Source organism: Lagenorhynchus albirostris, chromosome 20 (assembly GCF_949774975.1).
Source record: "Lagenorhynchus albirostris chromosome 20, mLagAlb1.1, whole genome shotgun sequence".
Classification (NCBI taxonomy): domain Eukaryota; kingdom Metazoa; phylum Chordata; class Mammalia; order Artiodactyla; family Delphinidae; genus Lagenorhynchus; species Lagenorhynchus albirostris.
The window spans coordinates 34349077-34367960 of record NC_083114.1 but is presented as its reverse complement, the minus strand read 5'-3'; the positions used below and the strand labels follow the sequence as shown (position 1 = coordinate 34367960).

Genomic DNA, 18884 nt, shown 5'->3' with positions numbered 1-18884 from the left:
TCTGCTAATTATCTGGTTAATATTGAACATGTCCTTTAACCTCTTTAACCTTTAACTTTTTCAGTCTTAGTTTCTTCAGCTGAAATACTCAATAAATACCTACCAGTAGATAAATTGTTCCCAGGCTTAAGTGTGATAATATTGATAATCTAAATGAAACACATTTTGTAAATTATAAAGCACCATAAAATTTTATGATATACTTAATTGAAGATTATGGTTGTTCTTCATTTCATTAACATCAGATTTCAGCCCCTTGTTGAGTGTGAGTGATTTCTGAAATATTGAAACACTTCTGGATATTGCAGTCCTGCATTCAGGTCTTGGGGTTAATCCCCTGTTTTCTTTGCAGGTGTTGGCTCATCTGGCAAGGGGCTACTTTTCAATGACTCAGGTCTACTTGATGGAGCTTGGAGAGGTGATTTGCAAGTGCCTGGGGGAGGCAGATCCATCTGTCCAGCTTCATGGAGCAAAGGTAATTTTCATTAAAAGCCCTGTGCTTCAGGGAGCACAGCTTGGTGCTCTGTGGTGACCTAGATGGGTGGATGGGGGTGGGTGGGAGGGGTATCCAGGAGGGAAGAGATATATGGATACATATAGATGATTTACTTAATTGTACAGTGGAAACTGACACAACATTGTACAGCAGCTATACCCCAATTTTAAAGAAGAAAAAAAAAGCTGTGTGCTTTTTTCTTCTCTTCCTTTTATGTTCTTCCCTCAGCTGCATGTCCATCAATTCTGAGTTTCTTTAGGAGGTTTCAGGTAGGCAAGTGATATCAATACATTCCTCTATTTTCAGCTCTACATGTAAACCCAAAGAATTGATTTGATAATAAATTAAAAATATATACTTGGTGATTTTGCTTCTGGAAAGAATGCCTCTGAGATAGCAGTTTCTGAGAAAAGAAAGAAAATCAGTTGGAAATTACTTTTCCCCTTGATTTGAGGTAATCTCCAAACTGAAGTGGCTTTTTACCTCCATGGTTCTAATATTCATCTCTGATAATCTATTTCTTTTATCTTGGCAGCTTCTGGAAGAACTGGGTACAGGCTTAATACAACAGTATAAACCAGATTCTTCCATAGCACCTGATCAGAGAGTGCCAGTCAGCTTGGTAAGTAAATGTATATTCATGGTTTTCTCTTTTCTTAGTGCTTCAGTCAGTTTTATTTTGAGGCTCAGTGATAAAGTGGCGTAGAGAGTATGGTTTCTTCCAATATCAGAAATTATGGTTTATAATCTAGGATGAATAGGTTTTATTTGCATTTCAGTTTATTTGCAGTTTAGTGTGTGGTAAGATTATGTGTAACATACAGCCAGTAATGGAAGAAGCAGTTTTTTGGGGTTTTTTTCCCCCCACAAAACCTAGTTTGGTTACACAGTGTGCCCAAGAGACAGACTAGAATGGTGGGAAGAGCCCAAGATTTGGAATCAGAAGGCATGGGATTAAACCACTTAATGAATATGTGACTATGAGCATAGTTTCCTTGTTGTAAAGAGGAGTAAAAATCCTTAACTCATTGGACTTTTGGAAGATTGAATGAAATGTGAAGACTCTGGCAAATAGTAGATGCTCAGTGAGTCTTAATTCCCTTAGCCCCTCCCTGCCGGGGCCCTCCCCCTTATTCCCGTTCATTTCTGTGGTCTGAGCTTGTGTGTGTTGCCCCACACTGTGCCAGTTATTCTTTGGAGGAGGAACATGTGAGCCCATTAAAAAAACCTTCTACTTAGTGCCAAAAACCAAATCAACTCAACATTAGGGATGTTTTCTCCCTCTGCCCTCCTCATCCTGCCTATTCTTTTTCTCTTCACAATTTCCATCACCCTAGGTGGAATGATAGAATTAAGAATGTCTAGCTTGGGCTTCCCTGGTGGCACAGTGGTTAAGAATCCACCTGCCAATGCAGGGGACACAGGTTCGAGCCCTGGTCCGGGAAGATCCCACATGCTGCGGAGCAACTAAGCCCATGCGCCACAACTACCGAGCCTGCGCTCTAGAGCCCGTGAGCCACTACTACTGAGCCCGTGCACCACAACTACTGAAGCCCGCGTGCCTAGAGCCCGTGCTCCGCAACAAGAGAAGCCACCACGAGACGCCCCCGCTCGCCACAACTAGAGAAAGCCCGTGCGCAGCAGCGAAGACCCAATGCAGCCAAAAATAAATAAATTTCAAAAAAAGAATGTCTAGCTCTAGTCCCTTCCCTAGACTTCCACTAAAACTGAAATGTCACTGTTTGCAGGGAGTTGCATTGTGCTTTGCTATCAGACAGACCTGGGTTTAATCCAGACTTCTCCCGTTGTTCCAAGTGACTTTGAGCAAGACTCTTTTTTTCCTTTTTTTAAAAATAAATTTATTTATTTTTATTTTTGGCTGCGTTGGGTCTTTGTTGCTGCACGCAGGCTTTCTCTAGTTGCACTGAGTGGGGGCTACTCTTTGTTGTGGTGCGTGGGCTTCTCATAGCAGTGGCTTCTTGTTGCAGAGCACGGGCTCTAGGTGCGTGGGCTTCAGTAGTTGTGGCACGCGGGCTCAGTAGTTGTGGCTCGCGGCCTCTAGAGTGCAGGTTCGGTAGTTGTGGCGCACGGGCTTAGTTGCTTCGCGGCATGTGGGATCCTCCCAGACCAGGGCTCGAACCCGTGTCTCCTGCGTTGGCAGGCGGATTCTTAACCACTGCGCCACCAGGGAAGCCCTGAGCAAGACTCTTAACTGTTCGCACTTAAGTGTTGTTTCATATGTAAAAAAGGGGTATACTTTCTGTATTACTAATCTGTTGAGTGATAAATTATCCTAAACACTTTGCAACTTAAAACCATATCCTACATTTATTCTCTCACATAGTTTCTGTGGACCAGGAATTGAGGGCAGCTTACCTGATGGTTCTGGCTCAGGTCTCATGAGGCTGCAGCCAGGATGCTGGCAGGGACTGCAGTCAGCCGAATTTGACGGGGGTTGGAGGAGCTCCTTCCAAGGTGGCGTGATCACTCGCATACCTTGCACGTTAGTGCTGGCTGATGGCAGATCTCACTCAGTTCCTTCCCATGAGGACCTCTCCAGAGGGCTGCTCGAGTGTTCTCCTGACAAGGCAGCTGGCCTCCCTTATAGCAATGAATCGAGAGTGAGCAAAACAGCTGTAGAATCTTTATAACCTAGTTTCAGAAGTTCTGCACTGTCATTCCCACAATACCCCATTAGTTACACAGGTCAGCCTTAGTCAGTGTGGGAGCGGATGGCCTCCTGAACATTAGGAGGTGAGAATCACTGTGGGCCATCTTGGAGGCTGGCAACCACACCTGTCCACATTCTTCTGGTTTGGGGCAGGAGGACCCAGATTGGGTGTCCAGGAGCTAGGATTGTGGGGCGAAAGAATTGGTGTGTGAGTGCATGACAAAACTGAGGACTAAGTCCAAGGGGCAGGAAATGGAGACACCAAATCCCCAGACAGATTTGCACATGGGGCATGAAATCCCAGGGTTTTTATAAAGCATGGGAAGGAGACTGTTAAAGGTACTCTGCAGATGCCTACCTTGAGGGGCATTGAAGTGAGAAAATTCTTCAAAGTGCTGAAAACAGAGCCTGTTGTTAAATTTAAGAATCTCCACTGTACATCCGGCACTGTGCTAGAGACTTTACACAGTCGTACATTTTATTATCACACAAACTGTGCCAAGTAGATCTCTTTGTCCTGTTTTACTGAAGAGGAACCAAAGCTTAGACGGTTCAGTGACTTGCCTGAGGCTGCAGAGACTGGAAGCAGAAGCTGAAGGGCTAACTCCACCCCAGCTCCTGCTCTGGATCCCGTGCTCCTTGCACTCAGGCACATGGCCTCTGGGCTGCTCTGGGACCCCGACCCTTGTGCCCTCGAGGTTTGAAAGAGCCCTGGCTGGGTGTCATTTGATCTGATTCTCGACCAGCTCTGCTGCCCACTAGCAAGTTACGTTATCTCTCTCTGCCTCAGTTTCCTGGTGTGAAAATGGAGATAAGGATATATTCTTCATTTAGTTGGGCTGAAGATTAAAATGAGTAGATATGTGTAAAACACTTAGAACAATGCCTGGCGTATGGGAAGCTCTCTGAAAAACAGCTGCTGCTGCTGTTACTGCTATCCTCATCTTCGTCTTCCTCCCAGTATCATCATCACTACTGCTGCCTTACTGTACCACACTGTAGTTTCCTAATGAATGAAATGGAAGCATTGAATTAGTTGTTTTCTAAAGTTCCTTTCATTGCTGTGGAAGAAGTACTAGTAAAAGTATTTATAGTAAGCTACTACGTTAAGGAAAAAACTTTTCATCACTGTGGTTACTAGTGGTAGTCTTAGTGTCTAGCTGGTTCCACTGTTGTCTCTTGGGCTGCAGTTGTTACTGTGCCTCTGTTCCAGGTGGTGATGTTCTGGACTGTGATGCTGAACGGTCCTTTACCCAGAGCCCTGCAGAATTCAGAGCATCCGACTCTGCAGGCGAGCGCCTGTGATGCCCTGTCTTCCATCTTGCCAGAAGCCTTCAGCAATCTGCTGGTAACCTTAGGGGTGTTTTATCATCTTTAATTTGTGACTCTGAGCATGAGAGCTTGAGTTTGATTTTGACTGTTTTTCATTTTGAACCAGTATTCAGCATTATCTCTGAGGAGAAGGTGCATGTTCTGTTTGAGCATAGGGTGAGGGCAGTGGGGAGCAGCACTGAAATCTTAATGCCTCAGAGGAGCTTTTACTCCCTGTGCGTAGAAGGCAGGGAGAGAGAAGTGAAAGTAGCAGAGGCTTTGAGGTCAGATTTCAGAAAGATTTCAAATCCAAAAGTTAGAAAATCCTAGCTCTTTGGATTTAAATCCTAGCTGGTTTGAATCTCAGCTCTTCTACCTTCTAGCTCTTTGGTTATCTTAACTTCTCTAAAACTTAGTTTTATCCCCTATAAAATGTAAATGATGTGAGTAATAACATGAAGCATGTGAAAACGCCTTGCTTGGTGCCCAACACACATAGTGTTCAGACTGCTACTTCCTTTAATCCTTAATGGCATTTGCTTCCATTCTTATTTATGTAAATTAGTTTTTATAAGGAAGGCAGCTTGACTAAAGTAGGAGAATAAAGTGACCTGACTCACGATGGTAGAGGTTAAATGTAATCACGATGCTGTGTGTCCCCCTGCCCCGAGTGGGTACTCAGATGATAACTGGATCTGAGTTGAACCTTTGTTCTCTGCCAAGTTAACCTCAAGGGCTCAGTTGTGGTCAACTCCTGAATGTGGATTCAACACAGGTGTGTCACAGTCACTTGTCGAAGGTATCGGCTCATGGCTGTTTCATTCGCACTTTTCCTTGGCCAACCTTTCTCATTGCAGAGTGACAGGCAGATCCTGTGCATCACCATGCTGCTGGGGCTGAATGACAGCAAGAACCGATTAGTGAAAGCTGCGACCTCTCGGGCCCTTGGGGTCTACGTGCTTTTTCCGTGTCTCAGACAGGTCAGAGTGAGCCTGTGTAGCTCCACTGTGCCTCTTTACAGTCCATTTTCTTACTCTCTTTGGTGGATATAGAGCTCCTGAGTTGGACAGTAAAGGAAATTAAATTGCTTTGTAATCTGGTTTCCTTAATTGCTACTAAAATATGCTACTGCCTGTAGTTCATTTGTTTTTAACGATTTTGCACACTGGCCAGGACCCTAAAACAGTAAATGTTTAAATCAATGGATAATTGGAAAAAATGAAATGGGACATTACCATACGATACTAATAATTTAGAAAACTAAGAGTTTTTATTAAGAAGGAAATAAATTTCTCCTTCACTCTTACTTGTGACCTTTATCTCTCTGAGAAGTGTGTAAGTGAACAGGATGTGTTTTGGAAATGTGTTTCATTGTCCACATCTCTTCCTGAGGTGGAAATCAAGCCAAGCTCAGAATTCAGACAGTTGTCGCAGGCTGGGTTATAAGATGTTCACAAGAGCAAAATCTGCAGGCTCCTTGCGTGTGCATGGCACATACCAGAATCGTGGGAGACCTTCCCCTGGGATTTTAATGAGTGTCCAAATCGTAATATATAAGAAGAAGAGTAAATAGATTGAGTAAATGAATTTTGATTTCCAAACAGAGATTTGTGGTAAAGGCTTACAGCTTTATCTGCAAATAAATTTGAGAATTTTCAAGGTAGCAGTGTGAACTCCTAAAGTGACTACAGTGTTTTGTTTTGTTTATCTTACAGGATGTCATATTTGTTGCAGACACAGCAAATGCAATATTGATGTCACTTCAAGACAAGTCTCTTAATGTCCGGGCCAAAGCAGCCTGGTCCCTAGGCAACCTGACAGACACTCTGATTGTCAACATGTAGGTGACTCAGCTCATTTCTCCTGGGTGACTTCCAAGCCTAAGGTCCCAAGAGGATATCTTTGAGCCCTATTATAAAACCAAAACCTTAGTAATGGTTGCCCTACTTTTTAAATATTGTGTTTGTATTTTTTTAAGTAATATATTCACAGGTTAAAAAAAGAATTCAAACAGTACAAAGGGGTATGCAGTGTAAAGCCTTTCTCCTACCTTAATCCCCTAGTTTCCCTCCCCAGAGGCGACTGCTTTATTCATACACAAGTATCTTGCTTTTTGTCATTTAACTCTAACATATAACATGTATAAGCATTCTCCTGACTTCTACTGACTTTTTATAAATTGGTATTTATTATTACACAGTCAGCACTATGTGATGATTATTTCACCATTACCCTGTAAGTGAACATTCATGTTATTTTAGGCTTTTATATGCATTGAACATTTTCGTGCATGAAATCTCTCCATTTTGAGATATTCTTTTTGGTTACATCCAAAAGAATGTGGACCTACTAGGTCAAAAGGTATAAACTGTAAGTTCTTGGTATAATCTGAACAGATTTGTGGAGCTGTTTTTATAGTTATACTGAGTGAATATAATTTGTACGTGTCTATATTTAACTGGGCTTTACCTTTTAACATGTTTTGCCTGCTTTGGATGGGACAGGGAAACACCAGACCCAAGTTTCCAGGAAGAATTCTCTGGCCTCCTGCTCTTGAAGATGCTGCGATCAGCTATAGAGGCATCCAAGGATAAAGACAAGGTAGACTGACAGCAAAACCTAATATTTTTCAGTTAGATACTTAGTGTATTATAGTTTTATCCCACCAAATTTATCCCTGTTCATAGGAGATTGAGGGTGTACTCAGGGTATGTAGTGTACACTCCACACTTGTACAGTTTCTTTCCTGTCTCATGAAAAATATCAGTGCCATTTATTTTATTTTTAAAATTTATTTATTTATTTTACTTATTTGTTTTTGGCTACATTGGGTGCTTGTCGCTGCGCGCGGGCTTTCTCTAGTTGCAGTGAGTGGGGGCTACTCTATGTTGTGGTGTGCGGGCTTCCCATTGTGGTGGCTTCTCTTGTTGCAGAGCACGGGCTCTAGGCGCACGGGCTTCAGTAGTTGTGGCTCGCGGGCTCGAGCGCAGGCTCAATAGTTGTGGCACATGGGCTTAGTTGCTCCGTGGCATGTGGGATCTTCCCGGACCAGGGCTCGAACCTGTGTCCCCTGCATTGGCAGGTGGATTCTTAACCACTGCGCCAGCAGGGAAGCCCGTCAGTGCCATTTGTAAGACTACTCCATGATATGTCCATGTAGCTGTTTTTTTCCAAAAATCTTTAAGTAGAATAGACAAGTCAGAAAGATGAGCAGCTTGGCTTTGAACATTCCCTGTTACACTATTAAGTTTTAAAAATGTAGACCTAAGCTTTAGGGTCAGGCAGACATGGTTCAAATCCTGGCTTGCCGGTTACTAGCTAAGTGACCTTTGGTGCATTATTTAACTTCTACGAAGGTGAATTTCTTCTGTAACATGGAAGTTGTTACATATACCTCATTGGATTCCAAGATGCCTTTTTTTTCCTTAAAATCTTTATTGCAGTATAATTGCTTTACAGTGGTGTGCTAATTTATGCTGTATAACAAAGTGAATCAGCTATACATATACACTTATCCCCATTTCTCCTCCCTCTTGCATCTCCCTCCCACCCTCCCTATCCCACCCCTCTAGGTGGACACAAAGCACTGAGCTGATCTCCCTGTGCCATGCGGCTGCTTCCCACTAGCTAGCTATTTTACATTTGGTAGTATATATATGTCCGTGCCACTGTCTCACTTCATCCCAGCTTATCCTTCCCCCTCCCCGTGTCCTCAAGTCCATTCTCTACATCTGCATCTTTATTCCTGTCCTGCCCCTAGGTTCTTCAGAACCTTTTTTTTTAGATTCCATGTATATGTGTTAGCATATAGTATTTGTTTTTCTCTTTCTGACTTACTTCACTTTGTATGACAGACTCTAGGTCCATCCACCTCACTGCAAATAACTCAATTTCATTTCTTTTTATGGCTGAGTAATATTCCATTGTATATATTTGCCACATCTTCTTTATCCATTTGTCTGTCGATGGACACTTAGGTGTCCATCGTCCTGGCTATTATAAACAGTGCTTCAATGAACATTGTGGTACATGACTCTTTTTGAATTATGGTTTTCTCAGGGTATATGCCCAGTAGTGGGATTACTGGGTCATATGGTAGTTCTGTTTTTAGTTTTTTAAGGAACCTCCATACTGTTCTCCATAGTGGCTGTATCAATTTACATTCACACCAACAGTGCAAGAAGGTTCCCTTTTCTCCACACCCTCTCCAACATTTATTGTTTGTAGATTTTTTGCTGATGGCCATTCTGACTGGTGTGAGGTGATACCTCACTGTAGTTTTGATTTGCATTTCTCTAATGATTAGTGATGCTGAGCATCCTTTCATGTGTTTGTTGGCAGTCTGTATATCTTCTTTGGAGAAATGTCTGTTTAGGTCTTCTGCCCATTTTTGGATTGGGTTGTTTGTTTTTTTAATATTGAGCTGCATGAGCTGCTTGTATATTTTGGAGATTAATCCTTTGTCCGTTGATTCGTTTGCAAATATCTTCTCCCATTTGCGGTACACGGGCCTCTCACCGTTGTGACCTCTCCCGTTGCGGAGCACAGGCTCCGGACGCGCAGGCTCAGCGGCCATGGCTCACGGGCGCAGCTGCTCCGCGGCATGTGGGATCTTCCCGGACCGGGGCACGAACCCATGTCCCCTGCATCGGCAGGCGGACTCCCAACCACTGTGCCACCAGGGAAGCCCCTCTTCCATTCTGAGGGTTGTCTTTTCGTCTTGTTTATGGTTTCTTTTGCTGTGCAAAAGCTTTTAAGTTTCATAAGGTCCTGTTTGTTTATTTTTGTTTTTATTTCCATTTCTCTAGGAGGTGGGTCAAAAAGGATCTTGCTGTGATTTATGTTATAGAATGTTCTGCCTGTGTTTTCCTCTAAGAGTTTTATAGTGTCTGGCCTTACATTGAGGTCTTTAATCCATTTTGAGTTTATTTTTGTGTATGGTGTTAGGGAGTGTTCTAATTTCATTCTTTTACATGTAGCTGTCCAGTTTTCCCAGCACCACTTATTGAAGAGGTTGTCTTTTCTCCATTGTATATTCTTGCCTCCTTTATCAAAGATAAGGTGACCATATGTACGTGGGTTTATCTCTGGGCTTTCTCTCCTGTTCCATTGACAAGATGCCTTTTTTTAATAGCACCTAGCATAGTACCTGACCGATAGCAAGTGCTTAATTTAGTACAGTGGTTCTGGGAAGCCCTGTATCAGGCTAATTTAGTCAGAATTGGTTTTTTAAAAAGAAAGCTTCCCGGATGATTCTAGTATGCTGCAAAGGTTGAGACTCTAGTCTAGCAGAAAAGTATTGACTGGAATTATGAAACCTAGCTTTTCCTCCAAGCCTTACTGCAAACCACCAGTGTCCTGTTGCCCCTGGGCCTTACACACCATCTCTGTACCACAAGGAAAATGGACCTCTCTGAAGTCCAGTCTAACATTAAAAAAATCAGGGCGAGGAGCTCTGCAGAACCTGACCTCTCTGATGGCTCAGGATGTTAACCACACAAGACCTTGCCGAGTTCTAAGAACTTGCACCTTTACAGGCTGAATTTTTCATTATCTCTCTTGCTTTAAGATGTCTTGGGCATCCTGGATTTTTTTAGGTGGAAATTATACATTCTGACACATGTCTTTAGCATGTTTTACGTTTGATTCTAGGTAAAAAGCAATGCAGTCCGGGCCCTTGGAAATTTGCTTCATTTTCTGCAACCATCTCATATAGAAAAACCCAGATTTGCTGAAATCATCGAGGAGGCTATCCAGGCCCTAATTTCTACTGTTCTAATTGAGGCTGCCATGAAAGTCCGATGGAATGCTTGTTACGCAATGGGGAATGTATTTAAAAATTCTGCTCTTCCCTTAGGTAAGAATGTCTCCCTCTTCTCTCTGGTGGAGGGCCTCTTTGGACAGCACACACCAGTGTGCATTGTTTGTAAAGCCACAGTATTATTCATAATGTTTTAAAAAATGGAAACATACTGAACACCCCAGTTTAGGGGAAAGGTGAGATAAATCATGGTATATATATTCAGAGAGGTACTTTGTTGCCACTTAAAGTTATGTTTACAAAAAGTTTTTGGTAATCTGGGAAAATACTTCTGATGTTAAGCAAATTAAAACAGGATATGAAAATTGTTTCTACAGTACAATCTCAGTTAATGGATAGAAAAAAGACTGAAAAGAAATTAGTCTAATTATTAACAGTGGTTGCCTCTGAATGGGATGATGAGTAGGATTTTATCTGCTTTCATTTTCTAAGTTTTTTACAGTGAGCATCTATCATTTTAACAATCAGGAAAAAAATAAAGGGGAAAACAGACCTGGGAGGAAGAGGGTATAAATTGGAGATTCCATATGCGCCCTTGGTACTGAAGTGGAATGCTGCGTAGGGATCTGCCTCTGAGTAATGACATGGTGTGCACCTTGATATATCATCAGTGGCTGACAGCTGCTTGGGTGTCTGGATCGCAGCCTCCTAATCCCAGTCGCTTGAACTGCCAGCATTTACCTTACATATTTGTCTCTGTGACAAGATTTGAAACATAAGTGTGTGTTCCTGGAGAGGTGAAGCCATTCTGGACCAGCAGAGCCTGCATCACGTTAGGGAAATCTGGCTCTTCTCCCCTTTACTGCCAAGAGCGTCCAGGCGGACCAGTCAGCCGGGAACCAGTGGAGATGTAGCCTCGTGGCTTTTTCCACTGAGGAAGCAGCCTGAAGTAACCTTTGGGGTTGGAGCTCATGGAAGCTGGGTATCTGCTGCCTGTCTTCAGAGACATCAGAGATGTTGGGAAGGGCTGGGAGCATTAGGGAAGCTGCCTTCTACTCTGCTGCCCACCTTGAGGACTGAGAACTCCCGAAATGGAGTAAGTGGTAACTCTGACAAGGAATAAAGCTGGCCGATTTCCTGGGGCCAACAGGAAGCGAGAGGAGCCAAGAATCTAGGCATCATCTTCTCAATATTAGAAAATTGAGCCTTCACTTAATCTGAGTCCTCTGTCCCCCAGTCACTGCCTAGACAGTATTTTCTTTTTCTTTGCAATTAAATGCATGACTTGCTTTGTCCAGAGCAGGGTCTAGATGCTAATCTGTGTGATGAAATGGCCTTTTGCCAGCATGAGCAGGGCTGGGCATACAGTTGTGCACTTTGTGCACTGCTCAGAAGCACCCAGCCGAGAGGACAGGTGGGGCTGCAGTTCAGTCCCTGCTTCTCCCACCAAGCCTTACCCCCTCAGACGAGCATCTTCCCAGAGAAGGAGCCTCTTTCTAAGTCACCAAAGTTCCTATTCAGGGTAGCAGAAGTCCTGAGCACATGTCATGCTCATCTAGGGAAAGGGAGAGCTTTGGGAGCCGGTACTTGGCCACTTACCTAGGATCCCATAGTCACTCACCACCCCGATCTTGTAGGATTATTGTGAGAATTAAATGAAAACATAAAATGACTAACTTGAGCACTAGTGTATGTGCTTCCTTCTACCCCTCTCACCCCACTTATTTTTAAACCTTTATTTGCTTTAATGACCATGGATTCTTTCTAGGAACAGCCCTGTGGACCTCCCAGGCCTACAACGCCCTGACATCAGTTGTGACATCATGCAAGAACTTCAAAGTGCGCATCAGATCTGCCGCTGCCCTTTCTGTCCCGGGCAAGAGAGAGCACTATGGATCTGTTGACCAGTACGCTCAGATCTGGAATGCATTGGTCACTGCCTTACAGAAGAGTGAAGACACCACAGACTTTTTGGAATTCAAGTACTGTGCTAGCCTACGGACCCAAATCTGCCAGGCACTGATTCACCTCTTGAGCTTGGCCAGCGCCTCAGACCTGTCCTGCATCAAAGAAACCCTTGAATTGAATGGGGACATGGTCCAGTCCTATATCCTACAATTTTTAAAATCAGGAACAGAGAGAGATGACACTGGAGCACCCCACAACCCGCAGGAAAGAGACCAGATGGTCAAAACAGCCCTGGAGCACATAAGCAGTGTCCAGGCACTGGCTGGCGACACAGCCAAAAGGGCCATCATGGGCTATTTAGAAGATATCCTGGCCATTTATTTTGACTCATCTGGATCACAAGTAGCACTCTTAGGATTAACAAATCGGTGAATATTTTACCGGACCCTCCATGTGTCAAGTGATGACAGGAAGACCTGAGTTTGAGCATCAGATGTGTGGGATTTAATCTTAGGGGCAGAAACAGTCCTTTCACTATTTATTTAGATTGAGTTAGCAGCTATTTAAATTTTTCTCAAAGGGCTCAGCCACTTTAGAGAGTGGTTTCACTGTGTTGGCCATGGCCATGGTTGTTGGAACCCCTGACCTGTGCACGTGGGAGCCAAGGAGTTGGGTTGTCTTGTGGGCTGAGCAGACTGGGGGTTGTGAAGAGTGTTTAGTCTCAGAAGAGTATTTTTAGAATAGCAAAAGGATTTCGGAGTTAGAATGTTGTATATTGTGTCTCTGGGAATTGTTTTTCTTTTATAATAAACTAATGTAAAGCAGTGTGCCCATAATCTACCATTTTTATCAAGTTGCATTTATAGAAAGCTGTGAGCAGAGCTGCTGTTCAGCCAGTTCGTTCTGCTACAGCTGCATCAGTTGCTAAAATACTGAGACGGTTCCTTACAGGTCAATAAATAGCGGTGGCACTGAGCTCCCCAAGTGGCAACCCTGGAAGCCCTCCGCGCCTTCCCTCAAGCCTGTAAAGAGTGAACTGGCACGCACGGGCCTCTGGCCTGGGCCCATGTCCATTTCACCCTGGCCGTAACATCAGCTTCTGTCTGAATTTCCTAATGCCCTTTAGGAGAATGTGGTCCCATATGCTAAATTTATGGTTGTTTTGCCACTTTTGGGTTTGTGCTTTAAGAAAGAATTATTTGTTTAATTTAGATGATTACAAAGAAAGGTTTTTAAGTTGTATTTTGATAATGCCCAAGCAGTTATAAAAAGTAATTTCTCACTGAAAAATTATTGACATTTAAATTTTGTGTACATCTCTTGACCACCAACAATTTATTGGAAATTATTTCAGTCAGGAATTTAGAGATATATAATAAAAGATTCCACACTTATACTTGATATGGGATAAATAAGAATCAAGATACGTAGAGTGGGTTTGGGCAATATATTATTTACCTATGGTTATTTAGCTTAAAATACATATTTCACAGCATACATACGTCCTCAGTTTTTCTTCTTTGCCCTTAAGATACTCTTCTCCCTCTGTGTTGTTGTATGTTCAGAAAATACTGTTTAGGCAAAGACTAGGGAACAGAGTGCTCAGAGAGCCGAAGGCTCACTTTTCTGTTGGTAGAGTACAAGTTTCCAAAGAATGAGACTATCAGCACAGTAAAAACTACCATATAGAGCATTCTTTAGACTTGCTTTTCTTTGGAGATGATTCTGGACACGATTTTTTATAGAGTCCATGGAACTGAGTTGAACCTGTACTGACCCTGCAATGAATCTTAGGACTTCCTTCTCTTGAAGGAATATATTCTTAGTAGCAGTTTATTTGCTTGTTGTTTTCATGAAAGTAAAAATGTGGCATATATAACTTATTCCTGGTTCTTTGGGCTTTCACTGGTGGGTTCCTTGATAAAATATCTGTGAAGTGACTTTGAATGGTTTTACTTGATGATTCACTCTTATCCTTTGCTTATCTTGAATAAAATCTAATTTTTTTCTTTCTAAACCTTTTGCTTCCATTAAGGTGTCCAGGTTTCTGAAAACAGATGTTAATATTCGTATGCAGGGAAAAAGCAAGGGTAAGCACTTCTAGAAATTCCATAATGCAGGGTGTGGGCTTCCTTCCCAATGGGGTGCTGATTCTCTTCTCCCTGTGGCTTTGTGGGTGTACACCTGGGCCAGGGGCTCCTCTCAGACACCTGGGCTGGGGCCTCAGTAAAGCTGCCATTATGAAAGGAAGCCACTCAGAGAATAAAGGGCCGGAACTTATTTGATGCAGAAACAGTAAGTCTGGCTCTGATACAGAATTCTAATTCAGAATGCCAAATTCTGAACTTTCTTTTGATATTTGAAAGAAAAATTTGGAGGAATCAGCTTGGCACAGATGTCTAGATTCTTTATTCATTGAACTGACAGCATTAGGAAACATCACTTATATTCAAACCTTTCCTGTGAAACCCACTAATTCCTGCCCACTTGCAGAACCCGAGGAAGACGCACACTGTAACCTCTTTTGTAGAATTAGTTAATGGTAGAGCCAGTGCCCTAAGGTGATTAGAGGGTAGACAGAAACCTCCTATAGAATAGCAGGGCAGCAACTTCCCTGATTTTGATATTTGTATGTGAATCCAGACGAGGAGCAGAATCTCACGAACGTAAGAGCTAAGTGAGTTCTAGTTACTCCGGTTCATTCGGCCTTCACCTCATTAATATAGTGCAGCCTCTCTGGAGACATAATTCTAAACAGGAGCAGCTGTGTCAATGGAAAAAGCCCTTCCTTGAGAATTATTGCTCTGCAATCTATTCTATGACCTAGTAGGATTGACTCTAGGAACACAGGTATTTTTTAAATTTAGAAGTTCTGTTAACAAAATGTTATCACATTGATAGGTCAAATAAGAAAACTCATAAAAATGGTCATTTTTATGGTTACTGAAAGAGCACTTGATAAAACTCAATGTTCTTTACTGATCAAAAATCCTTTTAAAGATTTTAAAGAATAAAAAAAGATGCTTCGTTAACATCATAAAATATTTCTATCTTGATGATGGCTTTGCTAAAAAAGTCACAACCAAGACAAGCAAGCCTGTCAGCACCACTGTTACCTAACATTGTGTAATTTGATAGTGTGATTAAATAAACCAAAAGTAGAATTTTCCAAGTTTTTTCAAAGAGAGGTTCCAAATTATCTTTATTTGTAGAACACCAGTCTGAGGGATGGAATTCACAAATCATTATTTGTAGAAAATCAACTCAGAAAATAATAGAATAAAAGTTCTGTAAGGTAGCTGGTTACAAAGTAAATATGCCAAAATCAATAGCTCCTCTATATATCAACAATAACCAATAAGATTTTTTTAATGTTAAAAAAGATCCTATCGGGCTTCCCTGGTGGCGCAGTGGTTGGGGGTCTGCCTGCCGATGCGGGGGACGCGGGTTCGTGCCCCAGTCCGGGAGGATCCCACGTGCTGTGGAGCGGCTGGGCCCGTGGGCCGTGGCCGCTGGGCCTGCGCGACCGGAGCCTGTGCTCCGCGACGGGAGAGGCCGCGGCAGTGAGAGGCCCGCGTACCGGAAAAAAAAAAAAAAAAATCCTATCACAATAGTAATAAAAAGAATAACCCGGAAAAAAAAAAAATCCTATCACAATAGTAATAAAAAGAATAACATACCCAGGAATAAATCTAACCAAAGCGTATGCAAGGATTTTGTGAAAAAATTAAAAAAATTTGTTGGAGGTCATTGAAGACGACATTAAAAAAAAAAAAATGAGGGCTTCCCTGGTGGTGCAGTGGTTGGGGGTCCGCCTGACGATGCAGGGGACACAGGTTCGTGCCCCGATCTGGGAGGATCCCACGTGCCGTGGAGCGGCTGCGCCCGTGGGCTGTGGCCGCTGGGCCTGCGCGTCCGGAACCTGTTGCTCCGCGGCGGGAGAGGCCACAGCGGTGAGAGGCCCGCGTACCGCAAAAAGGGAAAAAAAAAAAAAAAAATGATAAGATATACCATGTTCCTAGATAGAAGGACCCTTTATTATAAAAAGACCATATCTCTCTGAAACTATAAATTTAGCTTAAGTCCTATCAAAAACAATATTTTTAATGGCAAAATGATTCTAAAGTTCATCTGGAAAAATGAATGTAAAAATTCAAACCAAGGATTAGGCTTCTAGCCACCACACTGCAGGGGAAAAGAGAATCTCTTCCTCAGTTAGGGTGCCCTAAGGGAGCATTTTTCAGCCTTTGTAAATCCACGGCCCTGTTTGTTACATAAAAATCCATCTCTTATTCTCATTCCAGTCCTAGCCCACCCTGTCTCTCCCACTGCATGCAGCTGTAGTGCCTGGACTCAATGCATGGAGCAGCTATCTTGGAAAGGAAAGAATAACAGGAAGATCAGGGAAGGAAAGGGGAACTCCGAGTACCACCTAACTGGCAGTAAGTTTACTGTTTTTCCCACTCTGGTGTCTCCTGGCCTGGACTCCAAGCAGACAGAATCCTGGACCTGCATACCATGAAGGCAGAAGGAGCTCCCAGAGAAGCTGTCTATTCTGGTCCTAGGATGGGGCAAGAGGGCCTATGTAAGTCAGAGAGAGTCAGGGAGATCCCTGTTTATTGCTGCTTCTCATCTCCCACTCCAGCCCCTCGGCAATCCCACTGCAGCCCCTCGGCAATCCCACTGCAGCAGAGGCTGTCACAGCCAGGCAGGTGCCTAAAACTTCAGGGAGGGGAACCCTTCTCTCTGACCAGAGGAAGTGCGGTCCCAACAGCAAGAGAGTGATGCCCATTGCTTTCTCTTGCTCTCTGGGTTTTCTCATTTGACTTCTTGGTGTGATAATATTTTGTTAATAGAACTGTGACACCAGAGGGAAATTCAAAACCGTGAGAATGAAGGAAGAGCAACAGAAATGGGAAATATTTGGATAAATAGACTATTTTTCTCATCTTAAGCTTTTTATAACATGTATAATCAGTTAAAACAAGACTTATAACATTGTCTGACGGGGTCTTCAGTGAATATAGGTGTAATACACATGAAAGTTACCACATAAAGAGGAAGTGTGAAGAGGTTTATACGGTAGTAAGATTTCTATATTTCACTTGAATGATAAAATATTAATCCCAAACAACCTATGAAAAGTTAAGTATTTTTTAGTCGCTAAAGAAACCACATGCACACACACACAAATTACACAAAAGATATATTTAAAAGCTCAATAGGTAAAGTGGAATACTAAAAAATATTCAAATAATCCAAAAGAAGACAGGAAACGAAAGACAGGAATGAAAAACATAGGGAACAAATAGAAAACAAAAAACAGTAGACCTAAATCCAAACATATCAACAGTTACATTAAGTTTAAAAGGTCTAAGTATACTAATTAAAAGACGAGATTGTCCGAATGTAAAAATATCCAAGACCCAGCTATATGCATTTTATAAGAAACCCATTTAAAATAAGTAGTATAGGTTAAAAATAAAAGGAGAAAGAAAAATATACCATGCAAATACTAATCAAAAGAAATTTGGAGTAGCTATATACTGTCAGACAAAATAGACTTCAGAGCAAGAAAATTTACCAGGCATAAACATGGAAATTGCATGATGATAACAGTGTCAAGTCACAGAGAAGACCTAACAATGCTAAATGGATATGAACCTAACAACACATCTTCAAAACACGTGAAGCAAAGACTGATAGAACTGAAAGGAGAAATGGCAAGTCAGCAATTAACAGTTGGAGACTTTGAACACTCACTCCTTTCTCAGTAACCAATAGGACAAATAGACCATATTCTGGATCGTGAAACTGAACAGATTTTTAAGAATTGAAATCATACCAAGTATGATCTCTGACCATAATGAAATTAAGCCAGAAATCAATCACCAGGACATCTCTAATTACTTGAAATTAAATAACATACTTCTAAGTAATCCATAGGAGGTCGAAGGGGCAAGTCTCAAAGGATATTGGAAAATGAGAACTTAGAAAATACTTGAAACTGAACAAAATGAAAATATAATAGTATTTGATATATAACATATCAAAATGTATAGATGCAGCTAAAGCAAAGCTTTGATGGAAATTTATAATATTTGGTACTTATTTTAGAGAAGAAGAAAGGTTTCAAACAATCACCTAAATTTCAAACTTAACTAGGAAAATAAGAAAAAAACCTAGAGCAAGCAGAAGGAAGAAAATTATGCTGAGTGAAAGAAGCCACTCTCAAAATGTTACAAACTGTGATTCCATTTACATGACATTATGGAAAAGGCAAAACTTTAGGAATGGAAGACAAATCAGTGGTTTGCAGGGATTGGGATGGGGGCAGGATTCGACTATAGGGAAGCATGAGGGAGTTTTGGAGGGATGATGGAACTGTTTGGAGTCCTGATTGTGGTGGTAGTTACATAAATCTATGCACGTGACAGAACGCATAGTACAGAATACTCCCCCAAACATCTATAATTTAAAAAATCTCTCTCTCACACACACACACATACACACACACTCTCTTGATCTCTCTTTTTCACTGTACAGACTGTATCTTTGTACCATTGGGTACACATAGCCAACTGTGTGCCAGGTATAGTAGCACTAAATATATTTTTAAAATATATTTTAAAAGATGGGAGTTTATCTTATGCCTAATTATAACGGTAATAATCAACATTTATTGGCTGCTTTTTATTTGCCAAGCACAAAAATGATCCTAGATGCATTATGTTAAT

At 42.0% G+C, this 18884-nt stretch overlaps 1 protein-coding gene across 11 annotated transcripts in view; it reads left to right on the top strand.

Annotated features, from left to right (window-relative positions):
* Window positions 1-18884, top strand: part of HEATR6 (HEAT repeat containing 6) — a 130617-nt gene that overhangs the window by 30060 nt on the left and 81673 nt on the right. For 5 of the 11 annotated variants that reach the window (XR_009537775.1, XR_009537776.1, XR_009537774.1 and 2 more), the window contains 10 exons: window positions 353-475; window positions 1032-1118; window positions 4381-4515; window positions 5336-5458; window positions 6194-6318; window positions 6983-7079; window positions 10131-10335; window positions 12008-12575; window positions 14183-14237; window positions 16452-16589. Coding sequence is in view for 4 of the 11 variants with exons in the window: in XM_060135653.1 (XP_059991636.1) it covers window positions 353-475; window positions 1032-1118; window positions 4381-4515; window positions 5336-5458; window positions 6194-6318; window positions 6983-7079; window positions 10131-10335; window positions 12008-12575; window positions 14183-14198 (1479 nt within the window). In the remaining 7 variants the exon portion in view is untranslated. The other 6 variants (XR_009537777.1, XM_060135651.1, XM_060135654.1 and 3 more) reach the window with 4 other exon arrangements.